The 14,695-nt window shown below is 41.2% G+C and overlaps 1 protein-coding gene across 14 annotated transcripts in view; it reads right to left on the bottom strand.

The window, feature by feature from the left end:
• Window positions 1–7,600: 7,600 nt before the first annotated feature.
• The window catches only part of Stxbp5l (syntaxin binding protein 5 like), a 246,753-nt gene continuing 239,658 nt past the window's right edge, over window positions 7,601–14,695 (bottom strand). For all 14 annotated transcript variants that reach the window (XM_037209769.1, XM_028895003.2, XM_028895010.2 and 11 more), the window contains one exon: window positions 7,601–14,695. In XM_037209769.1, the coding sequence (XP_037065664.1) occupies window positions 14,654–14,695 (42 nt within the window). In that variant the 3' untranslated portion in view covers window positions 7,601–14,653.

Below are 14,695 nucleotides of genomic sequence, written 5' to 3'. Positions count from 1 at the left end.
TCCCCAGCACCACTGTCCCAGCCCACTCACCACTGTCCCCAGCACCACTGTCCCAGCACCACTGTCCCCAGCACCACTGTCCCCAGCACCACTGTCCCCAGCACCACTGTCCCCAGCACCACTGTCCCCAGCACCACTGTCCCCAGCACCCACACCACTGTCCCCAGCACCACTGTCCCTCAGCACCACTGTCCCCAGCACCACTGTCCCCAGCACCACTGCACTCCCCAGCACCACTGTCCCAGCACCACTGTCCCAGCACCACTCAGCACCACTGTCCCCAGCACCACTGTCCCTCAGCACCACTGTCCCCAGCACCACTGTCCCCAGCACCACCACCCCTCCCGCACCACTCCCAGCACCCTGTCCCCAGCACCACTGTCCCCAGCACCACTGTCCCCCAGCACCACTGTCCCCAGCACGCTGGAGAAGAGGAACCCAGCTAGCCACCGCTATCACGAGGCTGAAGCAGGTAGGCCCCAATTCCAAAGCCACGCTTGGCTTGTCCCTTCCACTTGTCCAAAAGCGCATCATGTGTAAATGTTCAATGCTGTCTTGTTTATGGCACCAAAGATAGGAAAATATCTCAATGCTTACTACTAGTAAAATGAGAAGTTATAGCTTATTGTCTCCACGGCATAATACAAATGAGTTAAAAAGAATGACTCACAGCTTTCTGCAGGGTACAGCCCTCCTCGGGAGGCGCCCTACACTCCAGGAGAAGGTTCTGCGTCTGTACATGCGGGTGGATCAGTGCATTTTTAAAAGAGCACATTTACAGCTAGCTGTCTGTAACTTCGGTTTCAGTGGATGCCAGTTTCCTCCCCTGCCCTTTGCGGAAAACAGGCATGACATACATAAAATAACAATTAAAAATACTAGGCAGAGGGAGGCAGGAGCAGGAGGATCAGGGGGTTCTGGCTGGCCTGGGAAAACAGAGATCTTGGCTCCAAACAAACAAACAAACAAACAAACAGCCACCTGAAGTTGAGAGGGAAAAAATGATGGTGAGGATACAGGGGGAATTGGAAAGGAGGGAATCGGGGGTAGGGACAACAGATTGATCAGAACATAGTATATGCATGTATGAAATTCTCAAATAATAAAAACAATGAAAATTAAATAAACTTTCCATAAAATTGAGAAAATAGCTCAACGTACAAAAGGCAGGCAGGCATTTGGGGACAGAGGGGGGAGAGAAGGAGGTAGGGAGAGAGGGAAGGGAAGAGGAAGGGAGGGGGAAGAAAGGCAGGAAGAGGGAGGGAGAAAGGAAGGAAGGAAGGAAGAGGGAGGGAAGGAGGAAGGGAGGAGGGAAGGAAGGGGAGGGAGGAGGAAGAAAGGCAGGCAGGCAGGGAGAGGAAGGGGGGGAGAAAAGGCAGGTAGGCAGGCTCAGTCACTCATGGCAGCTAACATAAGACACAAGCACACAAAGGTTGCATCACTAAGCACTGTTTGCATGAAAACAGCAGACTAGTAACATTCACTTTGTCTAAACTCATTATGTTGCTAAGAGCATTTGTTTTTGGCTCGTGGATCCACAAGATGAATCCATGGTAGCAGTGTGGCTGCAGTCATCAGGAACAGGAAGCTGAGAGCTCACAGCTTGAACTGCAAGCCTGCTGCAGAGAGAGCAAACCGGAAATAGACAAGGCTTTTTCATTTCAGCATCTGCCCTCAGGAAGGCCAAACCTCCCCAAACAGCGTCACCCACTCAGTTCCTGAGACTATGAGGGACATTTCACATTCAAAACACTGCATGCCACTTTCTGGCCACAACAGACTCATGGCAATACCATAATGCAAAATGCATGTAGTTCAATTTCAAAAGTCCCCACAGTTTCAATAATGTTTAAAAGTCCAAGGTCTCTTCTGAGACTCAAGGCAATCTCTTAAATTGTAACCCCTTACAAAAAAACAAACCAAAAAGCAGATTCCGTACTCGCAACACAGTGGGAACATACATTACCATTCCAAAATGGGGGCTGAGACACAGCAAGGAAGCACTGGAACAAAGCAAGACCTGAACCCAGCAGTTCAAACAAATTCTGTAGCCCCTGGTCCTCTGTTACAGGGCTTGGCAAGCTCCGCCCTTCCAGCTTTATTGCCTAGAGCACATAGCTTTCTCTTGGGCTGATTCTATTTTTCCAGTAAGCAATTCTGCTTGGCAGATACCCCACAGTTTTGGCATTTCCAACATCTTGGGGTCTCTGCTGTAACCCAGGCTTCACTTTCAACACCTTCATGTAATGGCCTCTCATAGACCCCTGCCCTCCAAGGGCCTTCATGCCATCTGCTGCCTGGCCTCAGCAGCTCTCTTAAATCATGGAGGGAAATCCATGAACACTCTTACATCTGTCATGCCTGTGAGGCTGGTGACACGTGGTGACCCACACTGCCAAGTTCCACTGCCAGCTTGGGATGGACCCCACCCCTTGCATCACATTAGCAGCAATGTTTTTATTCAGTTGTTTTCTAGGATCCAAAAATGTCTAATGTACTTTCTGAATGAAGTAAGGAAGTCAATAGAGGATATGAAAGAAGACTTCAATAAAGCAAAATACTGAGAAAAAAAAAAAAAAACCCTGAAATACCGGAAGTAAATATTTCAATAAGTGAAATAAGCTCCATGGAAACTCTTACCAACAGGTTGGATTAAGATGAACACAGAATAATAGAACTTGAAGACAAGGTAGAGGAATTGCAACATTCAGTGATTAGGATATTTTACTAAGCTACAACATTTGGGATGTCAAGAAAAGAATGCATGAATTGTGGGATTAGAAAGAGGAAGATTTTATCTTTCTAAAATGATCTTTTATATCTTTCTTAAAAGACTTATTTTTATTATTTTTAATTATGTATATGCCTCTGTGTCTGTTTGTAGGCATGTGCACGTGACAACAGGTGTGCTCAGAGGCCAGGGACATGGGATCCCCTGGAGCTGAAACTTGGGTGCTGAGAATCCACTGAGGACCCTCTGGAAGAGGTCTTAACCACTGAGCCATCTTTCTAACCCATGAGAGAAAACCTTTTCAATAACATAACACAAACATTTCCAAATCTAGGGCAAAAGATGTCTATTAAGGTACAAAGGAGCAGGCAACAAACAGGCAGGACCAGCAAATAATCCACACTGCATTATACTCAAAACAATAAGTATACAAGATAGAGAAAGGACATGTCACATAGACAGGCAGACCCTTCTAAATCACAGCTGACTTCTCAACAGAAACTAAAATCCAGGAGGCCTTGGAAATGACTTAAACTCTGAAAGACCACAACCACCAATCTTGACCACTATACATGAAGCAGAATTATCTGTCATAAAAGAAGAGAAACTTTCCACGATAAAAACAGGGCAAAAGAATTCCTGACTACTAACTACTAAGGAAGTTCAAGCAAGTTAAGTGAACTAATCCTTTAGACATAAACACAACAAACACAGCTGCATCTAATTTCATAAAGCAAACACAGCTAGATGCAAAGACGAAGATTAACCCTAATACAATAATAGTGGGTATCTTCAGCACCCTATGCTCACCAATAGCTGGGTAAACATCTAGACAAAAACAGAGAAATATCTGAATTAAGTGACATTATATGTCAAATGGACCTAACAGACATACAGAACACTTTCTAAACACTGAAGAAAAAACAGTCTTCTCAGCAGTTATAAAATAAATAATACATTGGTAATAAAGACCAATTCTTAATCTAGGATAGATGAAGATGCAAAAAACTATACATTGGAGAAAAACAGACAAACAAACAAACAAACAGCCTCTTCAACAAACGGTGAGAAAATTGGATGTCCACATGCAGAAGAATGAAATTAAACCCCAAACTCTTATCCTGTATAAAATCATTTCCTGGGGTTGGAGAGATGGTTCAGCTATTAAAAGCACTTGAATTTCTTGCAGAAGACACAGGTTAGGTTCCCAGAACCCACCTGGTCACTCTCAACTATATTCATAGGCATGTGGATACACTCATGCATGTGCACACACACACACACACACACACACACACGCACGCACGCACGCACGCACGCACGATGTGCAAAGCACTCATTCACATAAATTAATAGAAAAAATGAGGCAATTTTAAGTAGATCAAAGACTTTAATGTAAGATCTGAAACTCTGAAATTGTTAAAGGAAAAAGTAAGAGGAAATATTTCAAGGTATGGATGCAGGCAAGGATTTTACAGAGAGGTGTCTAGTCAGTGTCTATACATAACAGTAGGTCTGCACAGAAGAAAAGAACATCTTCACAGCGATGGAAACAGCAAAGACTCAGTGCACAGACTGGGAGAAGATCTTCTCTAGGTATACACACTGTCTCAGTCACTGTTCTGCTGCTGTAAGGAGATGCTGTGACCTGGGCAACTCCTATAAAGAAACCATTTAACTGGGGGCTTGCTTACAGTTTCAAAGGTTTAGTCCATTGTCATTATGGATGGGAGCATGGTGGCATATATACACGGCTCTGGAGTAGTAGCTGAGAGCTACACCTGATCTCCAAGCAAACAGAAGACAGACAGACAGACAGACAAGGAGAGGGAGAGACTGGGCCTGGCATAGGCTATGGAAACCTCAAAGGCCACCCCTGTGACACACTTCCTTTAACAAGGCCACACCTCCTCATCCTTCCGAACAGTGCCACTCCCTGGTGACTGAGCATTCCAATATGTGAGCCTGGGGGGCCGTTCTTACTCGAACCCTCACACAGCTCCGTTAGTCACTCTTTATTTTCCTGAGAAAACACCATACCCAGGTTGAAAGACCCCCACTCCATTATGAGGACATGGGGCATTGGGCCGATGAAATGCCCCCCCCCCCCCCCGGTCCCAATAACTTAGCCTAAGAAACGCCATTCTGAAGGAACCAGAAAAACAGGAGTTCACAGCTATGGCCAGCCACCCGGCCTTGAGAGAGAGATAACTGTGGCCGGCCATCCGGCCTTGAGAGAGATAACTATGGCCGGCCACCGGCCTTGGGAGAAAAACCGTTGAGTCAAATCAGGATATTTATGGTTGGCCCCCTGGCCTTGAGGAATAAGCAGCTGGGCTGGAAAAACACCCACTGTACCCTGGGCAAGGCCAAGTCAGCCACACACATCAAATTTCTGAGAATTAAAATACGTCCCCAAGTTCACCCTGGCCTTCTTTGAAACAACCAATAGGAACCCTGTAACTATGCATCTCGCTTCTGTAACTGCGCCTCTGCCCCTGGGATCCTATAAAAAGTCCCCCTTGCCCTAGGAAGGGGCGCAAGTCCTCCGAGAGACTTCGCCCCAGGTACCTGTGTATCTAAATAAACCCTCTTGCTGTTTGCATCTGATCTGTGGTTTCGGTGTGTTCCTTGGGTTTGGGGGTCTCTCCTGAAGGAAGATCTCCCCTGGGGGTCTTTCAAGGTAACTTACAGAAGGAAGACTTTATTTGGATTTAATGCTTCCAGAGGATTCAGAGTTCACATGGCAGCGAGACATAGTAGCATGTGGCAGGCATGGAGGCAGGAACAGTTAAGAGCTCACATCTTGAACGCAGGCAGGAAGCAGAGAGCAGAAACTGGGAATGGACTGACACTTTGACACCTAAGTCCCTCTGTCCCTACAGTTGGTCATATTTCTTCCAGCAAGCCACAAATCCTGAACCGCCCCAAACAGTGCTACTAACTGAGAACCAAATGCCTGAGACTAGGGAAAATTGTCATTCAAACCACAACACCCACTGTGTGACTGCCTGGTGGACAGATACATATTTACCCCAGCTAGGGCACTGATAGCACACCAAGAGGGATGATTGTGCCCATGTCCAGCTTACTGATCAGCAGGGGGTTACTTACAGCATGAAGGATGGAAAGACAGCCGCATAGTGAAAAGCCCAGGACAGAGAACATGGAGTTCTCTGAACAGTTTGCAGCTCCTCCTCAACTGTTACAGCTTGTACAACCCTGGGCTCGGGGAGGAGTCTCTTAACTCTCACAGCTTTCAGGAGCTTCCTGAAGTCAGGAGATGTTATTTACTTCCTAAGTGTTACCAGCCTTCCGCCCTCCTGGTAGGGCAAGCTTCGATTCAGAGAAATAGTACACAGCATCACCTGATGGAGAGTTAATGTCTGGACATTGAAAGAACTCAAATAGTTAAACTAGAAATCAGTCAACTCTACGGATAAATGTGCTAACAAAATGAACAGGAAGTCCCCCAAAGATTACATACAAATAGCCAACAATCATATGAAAATGTTCAACCTCACTAGACATTAGAGAAGTAGCAGTTTAAAACAAACTAACACTACATCTCCTCCTGGCCAGAATTGCAGCCATTAAGAAAACAATAGCATGGTGGTGGCTTAACTCCTAGCAATGGAGAGGCAGAGGCACAGTCAAGGTTAATATATATACTAATAAATATATATATTTAAATAACTGGATTCCCAAACAACTCACAAAGTCCTCTCTTTCAGCCACAAACAGCTATCTATTTGCTCTGAAAAACATAAGATAATACTACTGAAGTGCAAATAATACAACAAAATTGAAAATATTTTTACTTTTATAATTTTATTTTGAAATAAGCTCAAATCTAAATAAAAGCTTCAAGAATGGTACAAAGAATTGTAATCAAGTGGGAAACCACACTCGAGTTTTGATAATCACTCCATTTATGTCATGACACTGAATGGGAAAACGTTTTGGTCTCAGATCATGTATTGCATGCAGTTGTCATGGTTTTTGGCTGTCTAGATCTGGAGTATTCGTCTTTCCTGTCTTTCGTTACATCAAAGAAAGTCCTTACGGGGCAGCCATTTACAGAATGCCATTTGGTTTAGGTCTGGTTAACATTTTCCTCAGGACTAGACCCAGAGTGTGCATTTTGGCAGGAATGCTGTGCTGTTTTCAAAGGCAGTACAAGATGTTCATTTGTCCATTAGTGGTGGCAGGACTTTGGTCCCTCAATAACAGATATGGTATCTGCCATGTTTTTGAGTGTAAATTTTTTTTTAATGTTTGACAATGTTTTGAAGACACTTGGAGACGATGTAAATCATCCTATACTGACACCCTACTTGACCCATTAGTTTGAGCATGACTGATATTTATTACCCAACATATTAGAACAATAGTTATCTAACAGCAATTTTTAAACTCCATTTACAGGTAGTGGCTGGCATTCGATTGTAAGGAATATCTTTCTCTCCTTCACATTTATTTATATCAGTATGAATTCATGGGTTCCTATTTTATTCAGTTATTATGTTCCATCGTTAAATTATCCCTCACTTGGCCTGTGTACACTCCTTCAAGCTGTTTCTGAGTGCTTTTTGACACGTAGCCATCTTTCTTTGAATACTTTATTTTCTGACACAGAGTATATTCCGGAATTGAAACCAGCCACTCTCTTCAAGATGCTCCAGCACGTTTAGCAGGGAAGAATATTTGGAAATCAAAATCCAGGGCTAGCTGTGTTGATGGTTGTGTGTGCATCTTTCTAGTCTTTCCAGTGTTCAGAACCAGGAAATAGTTATGTACAACATGCACACACCTTTCACCATATATACATAGATATGTATATATGATGCATATTTATGTGTATCTATGTATATAACTATTTATATAGATACAATGATATATATGTGCACAAACATATACAGTTCACACTAATAACTCCAATTCTAATCGACATTGCCAGGCTTATCTTACCTTTTCTTCTTTAAGAAGGTTTATTATTTTTAATTGAGAAATAATAATTATATATTGATAGGGAATAATTTGATAGTTTTGTAATATATGCATTATGGAATGATGATACCAGACTGTTTATCATGGTCATCATCTCAACTATCATTCTTTGTGGTGAAACATTTAAAAATCCTCTCCTTTACCTATTTTGAAACATTAAAAATGATGAACTTCAGTTATTCATACGAAGCACCACAAAAATTCATAGCTTGTCTAGTTTCCTCTTTTAGTTGTATACCCGTCTACAATTTCCATGTGTGAGAAACTTGGCTCCCATGTCTTCAGTGAATTTCTTTAGGCGCTCAATTCCTTGAATTGAGCCACTCTCCTAAGCCAGATGGGTTGCCGTCTGCCCTGCTCCAAAGACCTCAAATCCCATGGTCACTGACCACCTAAGTCTCACCTGCCACCCTTCACCCCAGCTCCATTTTTCTTTGGTCTGCTCCTCTAGCCCTATCCAGTGAGGTCAGCCTGTATGTGAGGCCCCACGGTTAATCTACTCCAGGAGAGTGAATGGAGGGCAAGACTTGAGGAAGGAAATGGGTAAGGGGAGGAAGAGAGGGTGACTGAAGGAATGAGAGGGAGGAAGATGCAGCAGAGAATGCAGAATGCGGGTTTGTGGGCTTGGGTCGTTGTAATTGGAAGATGAGAAAAACTGGTCCTCCCGAGAAAAATATGAAATAGAAATTAGCATTTATGTTTTAAAGGATCTATATATTCGTCTTTTTACTCAAAATTATTTTTAAGCCTAGGGCTAGTTGTTATTTTTTCAATTTTATATAGATCCACCTATAGGTGAAAACTTGTGGTGGGGGATGAATTTTCCTAAGATAATTAGACCTTGGAAGAATAAGGTTAGCTGGTTTAGGCCTCCAGTATATACATCTAAAGAAAATGCCAGAATGGGGATTAACTATGCTGATGAAAGCCAAACAAATCCGACTAGTTCATCTGGGGTTGAGGGATGCTGATGATGACCACTAGATGGTAGTATAAACTCACAACAAATTCATTCTGCTTGAACTGAAAAAGAAGGAAGTCAAGGCCAGTGTGAGTTTTTAAGTCCTTAAGCCACAACAGTGTCTTAGGGGCACTATTAATAAATTTCATTTTACTTTCATTCCATCATAAATATTATTCAATCAGTAGCCTTGCAAGTTGTCTTTAAAATTTTCACTAAAATGTTACATATATCCCAAATTTGATAGAAAATTTGAATGGATACCTCTAACACTTTCAATCAATTAATTGTAATGGAATCTATACATTTTGGAAACTGGGATCTTGTTTCCTTTTCTGCTCAAATAAATATGTTCTCCCATCCCCTCCATGTCTTTTATAAACATTCATTCTTGGTAAAACCATAGTTCACAGTTTGCAAATGAGGGCTTTACCTCTATATATTTAATCTTGGCAAAAATCAATAGTACATGACATCATGACATAGGAGAGCGTCTATGTACAAACATATACAATTTTATTGATAGCTCTACAGACTACAAGAATTTTAGGTATAGTCACAATTGCTGAATGCAACAGAAAAATAGTAATTTGTCATTTTTTGAAAAGATGCAAAAATTCTGAAGATGAAAGAAAGATACATCAATGGTGTTGTCTGTCTCTTATTTCCTAGAATAAAACATCACATAATTAAGTACTAAAAATTATAGGTTATTAGAGATTTTGATCCTGTGTACAACTATCCAAAACCACCACCTAGTGTATCTTCTGGCTTTGCAGTTGAGAAGGGTGGGCCAAGTCAGGAGGGGAAGTGGCGGGAGGGACAGAAGTCTGAATGTTTTCTGTGTGTCAGTGCCTCCCATTGGCTGGGCTATTCCTTTCTGGGGGTAGAAGCACTTTTTCAGAGCCCTGGTGTTCAGGTGGTGATTTTCCCTTTACCCACATACCCAATAAGTTAGAGAACAGAATCAAGTGGCCCTGGGAGATGTTGAGACAACACCCAAACACTTCTCCCTGTTTGCTGAATCAGGTCCAGTAGGATACCAGCTGGAAAGCAGGGGTCACTCGCCATGTCTGCTCCAGCAGGAGGGTGCATGATAAACTTGGAGCTGATATAGTATGTAATTACTTTGAGAATTTCCATTTTCCAGATATTGAGAATTAATTTTCTTTACTGTTGAACTTATGGTGCTATTTCTGGTACTTTATGTAAAAGGCAGCCCAAACTTACAACTTTGACTCAAATAACTCAAGATCAAATCATACAGAATAACATTCTAGAGTTACAAAGAATCAGTGGAGCTGCCTGATTAGAAATGTGCACTCACTTTGTTCTGTGAGAGGCTGCGTCTCTTACCTTCTGCCTTCCCCGCTCCCTTAGAAGCGGCTAAGATATCAGCCCAGGAAGACAAGAAAAATCTGTCTTAGTCATAAAGCAGCAGTGCTTTACAACTTTGGCTGGACACACACCCACTTTTAGGACTTTCAAAAATACTGATGTTCTGTCCCCAGTCTAAGACTTTTTGAAATCATTGGGAATGTAAAAATCTCAAGTGACTATTACATACAGCCAAGGCTTCACTTAAAAGGATACACACCAAAAGATACTAGCCGAAAGAAGATACAAACCCAGGCATTTGCCTGGGCTCTGGTTGCATCAAAACCTCATTTTCCTCAGACTCTCATACCCCTCCCCACACCCACACTCCCCACACCACACTGCACCTTCTCCCCCATGTCCACAGGAGACCTTACCTATTTCTTCCATCCAGGGCTATGTGGTCTGTAGATAAGAATACTAAACTTCTGAGCAGCCATGCTTCCTAGAATCTTGCACATGAGCGACAATGCTCAGCCTAAGTTGGTGACAGTTATCTCAGAAACTCTGAGCAGTGTGCATACACCAGGCTGCCACCTAAGATGGGGCTGAGTGACAGCAGGCGACCCTGGGAGGTGGGTGCTTTTCCTAACACACAATGAGCAAGACTGGCTCTGACGTGCTGGCTTTGTGACTGCTCCCTGTGAACCAGTGCAGTCGGGGGCAGTGTTGGTGCCCTCCCCCAAAGAAGCTTGTGATGCAAAGACTGTCTAATCGTTTTCCTTTCCAGGCTAGCTTCATTGTATTCCTCTGTCCAAATGCCTGATAGCTAAATATCTCAAAGAACCTATCTTAATTTTCAACCAATCTTGGGCCTAATCTTACTCTTTCTTTTTTCAAACTGGCACAGATAATGGATAAATGATACCTTTAAAATGGCATTGGTGGGTCATATAAAAGGGAACCGTATCATTTAAGGTCTCTTCAAATTTTTTAGGGTTAGAGACCTAGATTTTATTGAGAATCGATTCCAAGAGATTTGAGAAATGTTTCTATGACGGAATTGCTGGAAACGATCTCAGTTTTGTTCCTGATGCTGAAGTCACACAACACACAATGGCTCCCATGGTGACTGAGTACTAAGTCTGGGACTCAGTGAAGTGTAGAAGCAAAGTCAAAAGTACTTATTGAAATAAGTGATAAGTCAATCACCCTCCACCCAAACCCCAGGACAAATGGATGGTTTCACGGTGGGACCATTGCTTACATTACTGTTAGAACAAGGGAAACACACACGTCTTCTTTTCTATTATCGGTGACTAGAATGATAGGTCTGCTTTCCACTGGAACACTAAGAAGGGCTTTTCTGTTGAGGAAAAAAATTGGGAGGTAAAGTCGCCTTGTGCAGATGGTGCTTTGCAAGCCTTATACTTTGATGCTACTTCGTAGATACAATGCAATTTGATAGTAACCAAGACTCGGGGTCACCTTCTGTAGCACTATTAATGTTTCGGGGAGTGGTTTTTCTTATGGTCCAAGACAGAAGAGAGATGAGAAAATTCAAAAGATTCCATGTATAACACTACTTATTTCCCTAAGATAGCATGATGATGAAGTGTTGGTGGTGGTAGTGGTGGTGAGTGTGTGTGTGTGTGTGTGTGTGTGTGTGTGTATGTGTGTGTGTTAAGGTTAATCCAACAGAATAGAAATGCTCAGAGAGAAAAAATCACACCCATGGTTAAATTGTTATTGCTATCTCTTTGAATTATAAAAATAATTTTGATACAGTAAAACCTCATTAATTTGGATTCTGCTAATCACTGATTTGTGGGATAAGTTACCCTTATATTATGAAAGGGCTTGGCAAACAATTTTATAAGCACATCTAAGCTTTAAACATTTATGAGACCTTGTTCTTTTCAAGCATGGCAGAAGCACCTATTCCAAATGATGTCTATTTATACAGTTTTAGATATGTTTGCTGAAGCCAGAATTTTAAGCATGCCTATCATAAAGTGTGCATGTCCTTTTTGATGCATTCTCTGTGTGCTTTGAAATAGGCTGTAATTGTTCACTGATTCTTCAAAATTGAGCTCTATTGTATGTGAATCACACATAATTTTAGGTGGGACTTCTCTTGCTAAGACAATGTGCTCTTATAGTATGCTGTTTTCTGTAAAAACATACATTATATATTTCATAGTCTTTCTCTTTAAATGATGTAAACTAGTAGCTCTCAAATGAAAGCAATTTTGTCAATTTTTTAAATTGTCATTAGTAGCAGGTTTCTAATGGCATCTAAAGGGCAGGGGCCAAGGGCATTGTTAACATCCCACAATATGCTAGAGAAGAATTAGTGCTAATGATGCTATTGAGAACTCTTGCTATGGAACAAGTGTGTGTGTGTTAGTGTGTGTGTGTGTGTGTGTGTGTGTGTGTGTGTGAGATTGGGGACTGAACAGAGTTTTGAATAAGGTGGCCAAGCACTCTACCCTGAGCTATATCTCTAAAACAAGTCAAATATTCCTGGGAGTTTCGGAGATAGTCATTGAATTCAATGCTGCTTTGGGTTGAGTTTCACTATTTCAAAACAAAAGAAATATCATTCTTTTCGGTAATTTTAAAATGTAGAAATGTTAAAGTATCCAGAGAACTCAGAAACTTGGTGTCCTTAAAACAGATAGTATAAATTGTGTGCTGCAATTTGGCTGCCGATGTTTCAAGGTCCTGGCCTTAAATTTCATTAATATTTTTACTGTATAAACGTGTCTATTGTCTGTATTTCCAAGCCAAGTTCTCTTATGCTAACACTATTCCTGGAGGTGGATTTATGGAGAGATGTTTTTAAGAAATCAGAATGCAAAGCTTCTGAGAAATGCTACTCTGGTGTGCATATTCTAGCTCTTTTAATCCTTTGCTCTCTTTTCAAAATTACTGAGAAAAATTTAAAGAAAGTACCACTTCAAACAAAAAATATAAAACCAATGAAAATGGTAATTTTGTATATGAAGTTGGACTTAAGGAAATGGTGATATTTTAAACACCAATGTAAACCCAGCAAAGCCTCAAACCACCAAAAGTCAGTAAACCAATCAATCACATAATTCAAGATTTTAAAAACAGGAACAACATACTATCAAGTGAATCTTAAGATTCTGACTTCCAAGCATGTTCAATAGAGTGAGTAGGAGTCATATTTATTTTTCTTTGTAGTGCTTCTCTGCTGGGTTATCACAGATAATTTTATCATGATAGAGCTAGTCTTTACTTTTTAGAGTTTTTAAGGAGGTGTTTGGTATTTACTGACACATTACTGTGACATATCTGTCAATCTAATTAGTGACAAAATTATTGATTTTGTATCATTAAATTATCTATGGATTTGTGTTATTCATAATGATGGCTGTGGCCAACACAGTTGAAACACCACTAGGTTTCACAAAGGTTCCCATTAATAAGTGTTGAACCCCAAAATATTTTCTAATGAAAGCCCTTATGAATCAGAAATGTAATAACTCAGAATCTCTTTCCTGAAACATTAACTGAGGTTTTACTGAATCACACTGACGAGGATGACCAGTTTGGTCTGTGAATGTCAGGCTGCACAAGCACCTTGGGATTGTAGACCCTATTGGGTTTGAACAGTAATATACTGTGTAATTGGCAGATAAGGATACAAATGGTGCTTTAAAAATATATCGCTTTGGAAACTGAAATTGGGGTATGTGAAATTCCACTCTTTGTGAAATCAGTTCTCCAGACTAACTGCATTGTTCCTATAGTCTAGTTTCTGCAAACTTATTGCCAACTCCTCTGTAGAATATAAACCAGGCTGAAAAAATGCTCGGAGGTGATTCAACCCTGCTCGGCTGATGACTAACACCAGGAATTCCTCCTGGAGGGGACAGAAATAGAAATGAGAGTGTTGGGAACACTTCCCTAGACTGGCAATACTTGATTAGGAATGAGAGCTGGAAATGATGTGAACGACTATGGAGAGAGAAAAATGTTAATCAAATTCTTGCTTATAAGAATTCAGTAAGGTCCTAGTACACTAAGGAAAGTTTCAGATGAGAAGAAATTCTGGGTTTGTTTTGATTCCTTTTCGGTTGGGTATGGCAGATACACTTGAAATGCACTGATATCTTCTAATGCAGATTTTAAAATTGTTGGGTGTGGCCCAATTCATAAAAGTAGTTTACCATAAATCCTTTTTTCTTCTGTTATAACATGCTTTTGTTTCTTTTCCTCTTAAGATGTTAATTTATCATGCAAAGATTTTTTTCATTAAGTGCATTAATGCTTTTGTTTGTACAGGAAATTTCAAATCAAAAGGACTCTCCAATAGTTTCCAAACACAAATTCTTAGCAAATTACATGCCAAGATGATAACATCCATTCCACATGGGGAAAAGACAGATTCAGCCATTATCTTGGGATTTTAATCGGGGTTCCAGCTTTCATGGTGTACAGCGGCTTTGCCTTTGATATTCCTCCTTATGATAACTTCAGATGGACTATAATGGAACATTTTGGAGAAGAAACTGGTTTCTAGCAGTTGAATAGTGATGCTGGGAATAAATTTAGTTTCCCTGAATAACGGTTCTCAACGCAGTCACAGCTCCTTTAGACGGTTAGAACTGGTACCATTTCTTATCCTTGTATTTCAGCATCAA

The sequence above is a fragment of the Peromyscus leucopus genome, chromosome 12 (genome assembly GCF_004664715.2).
Source record: "Peromyscus leucopus breed LL Stock chromosome 12, UCI_PerLeu_2.1, whole genome shotgun sequence".
Lineage (NCBI taxonomy): Eukaryota > Metazoa > Chordata > Mammalia > Rodentia > Cricetidae > Peromyscus > Peromyscus leucopus.
Note: the sequence above shows the minus strand (reverse complement) of the source record. Positions and strands in the feature narration are given on the sequence as shown.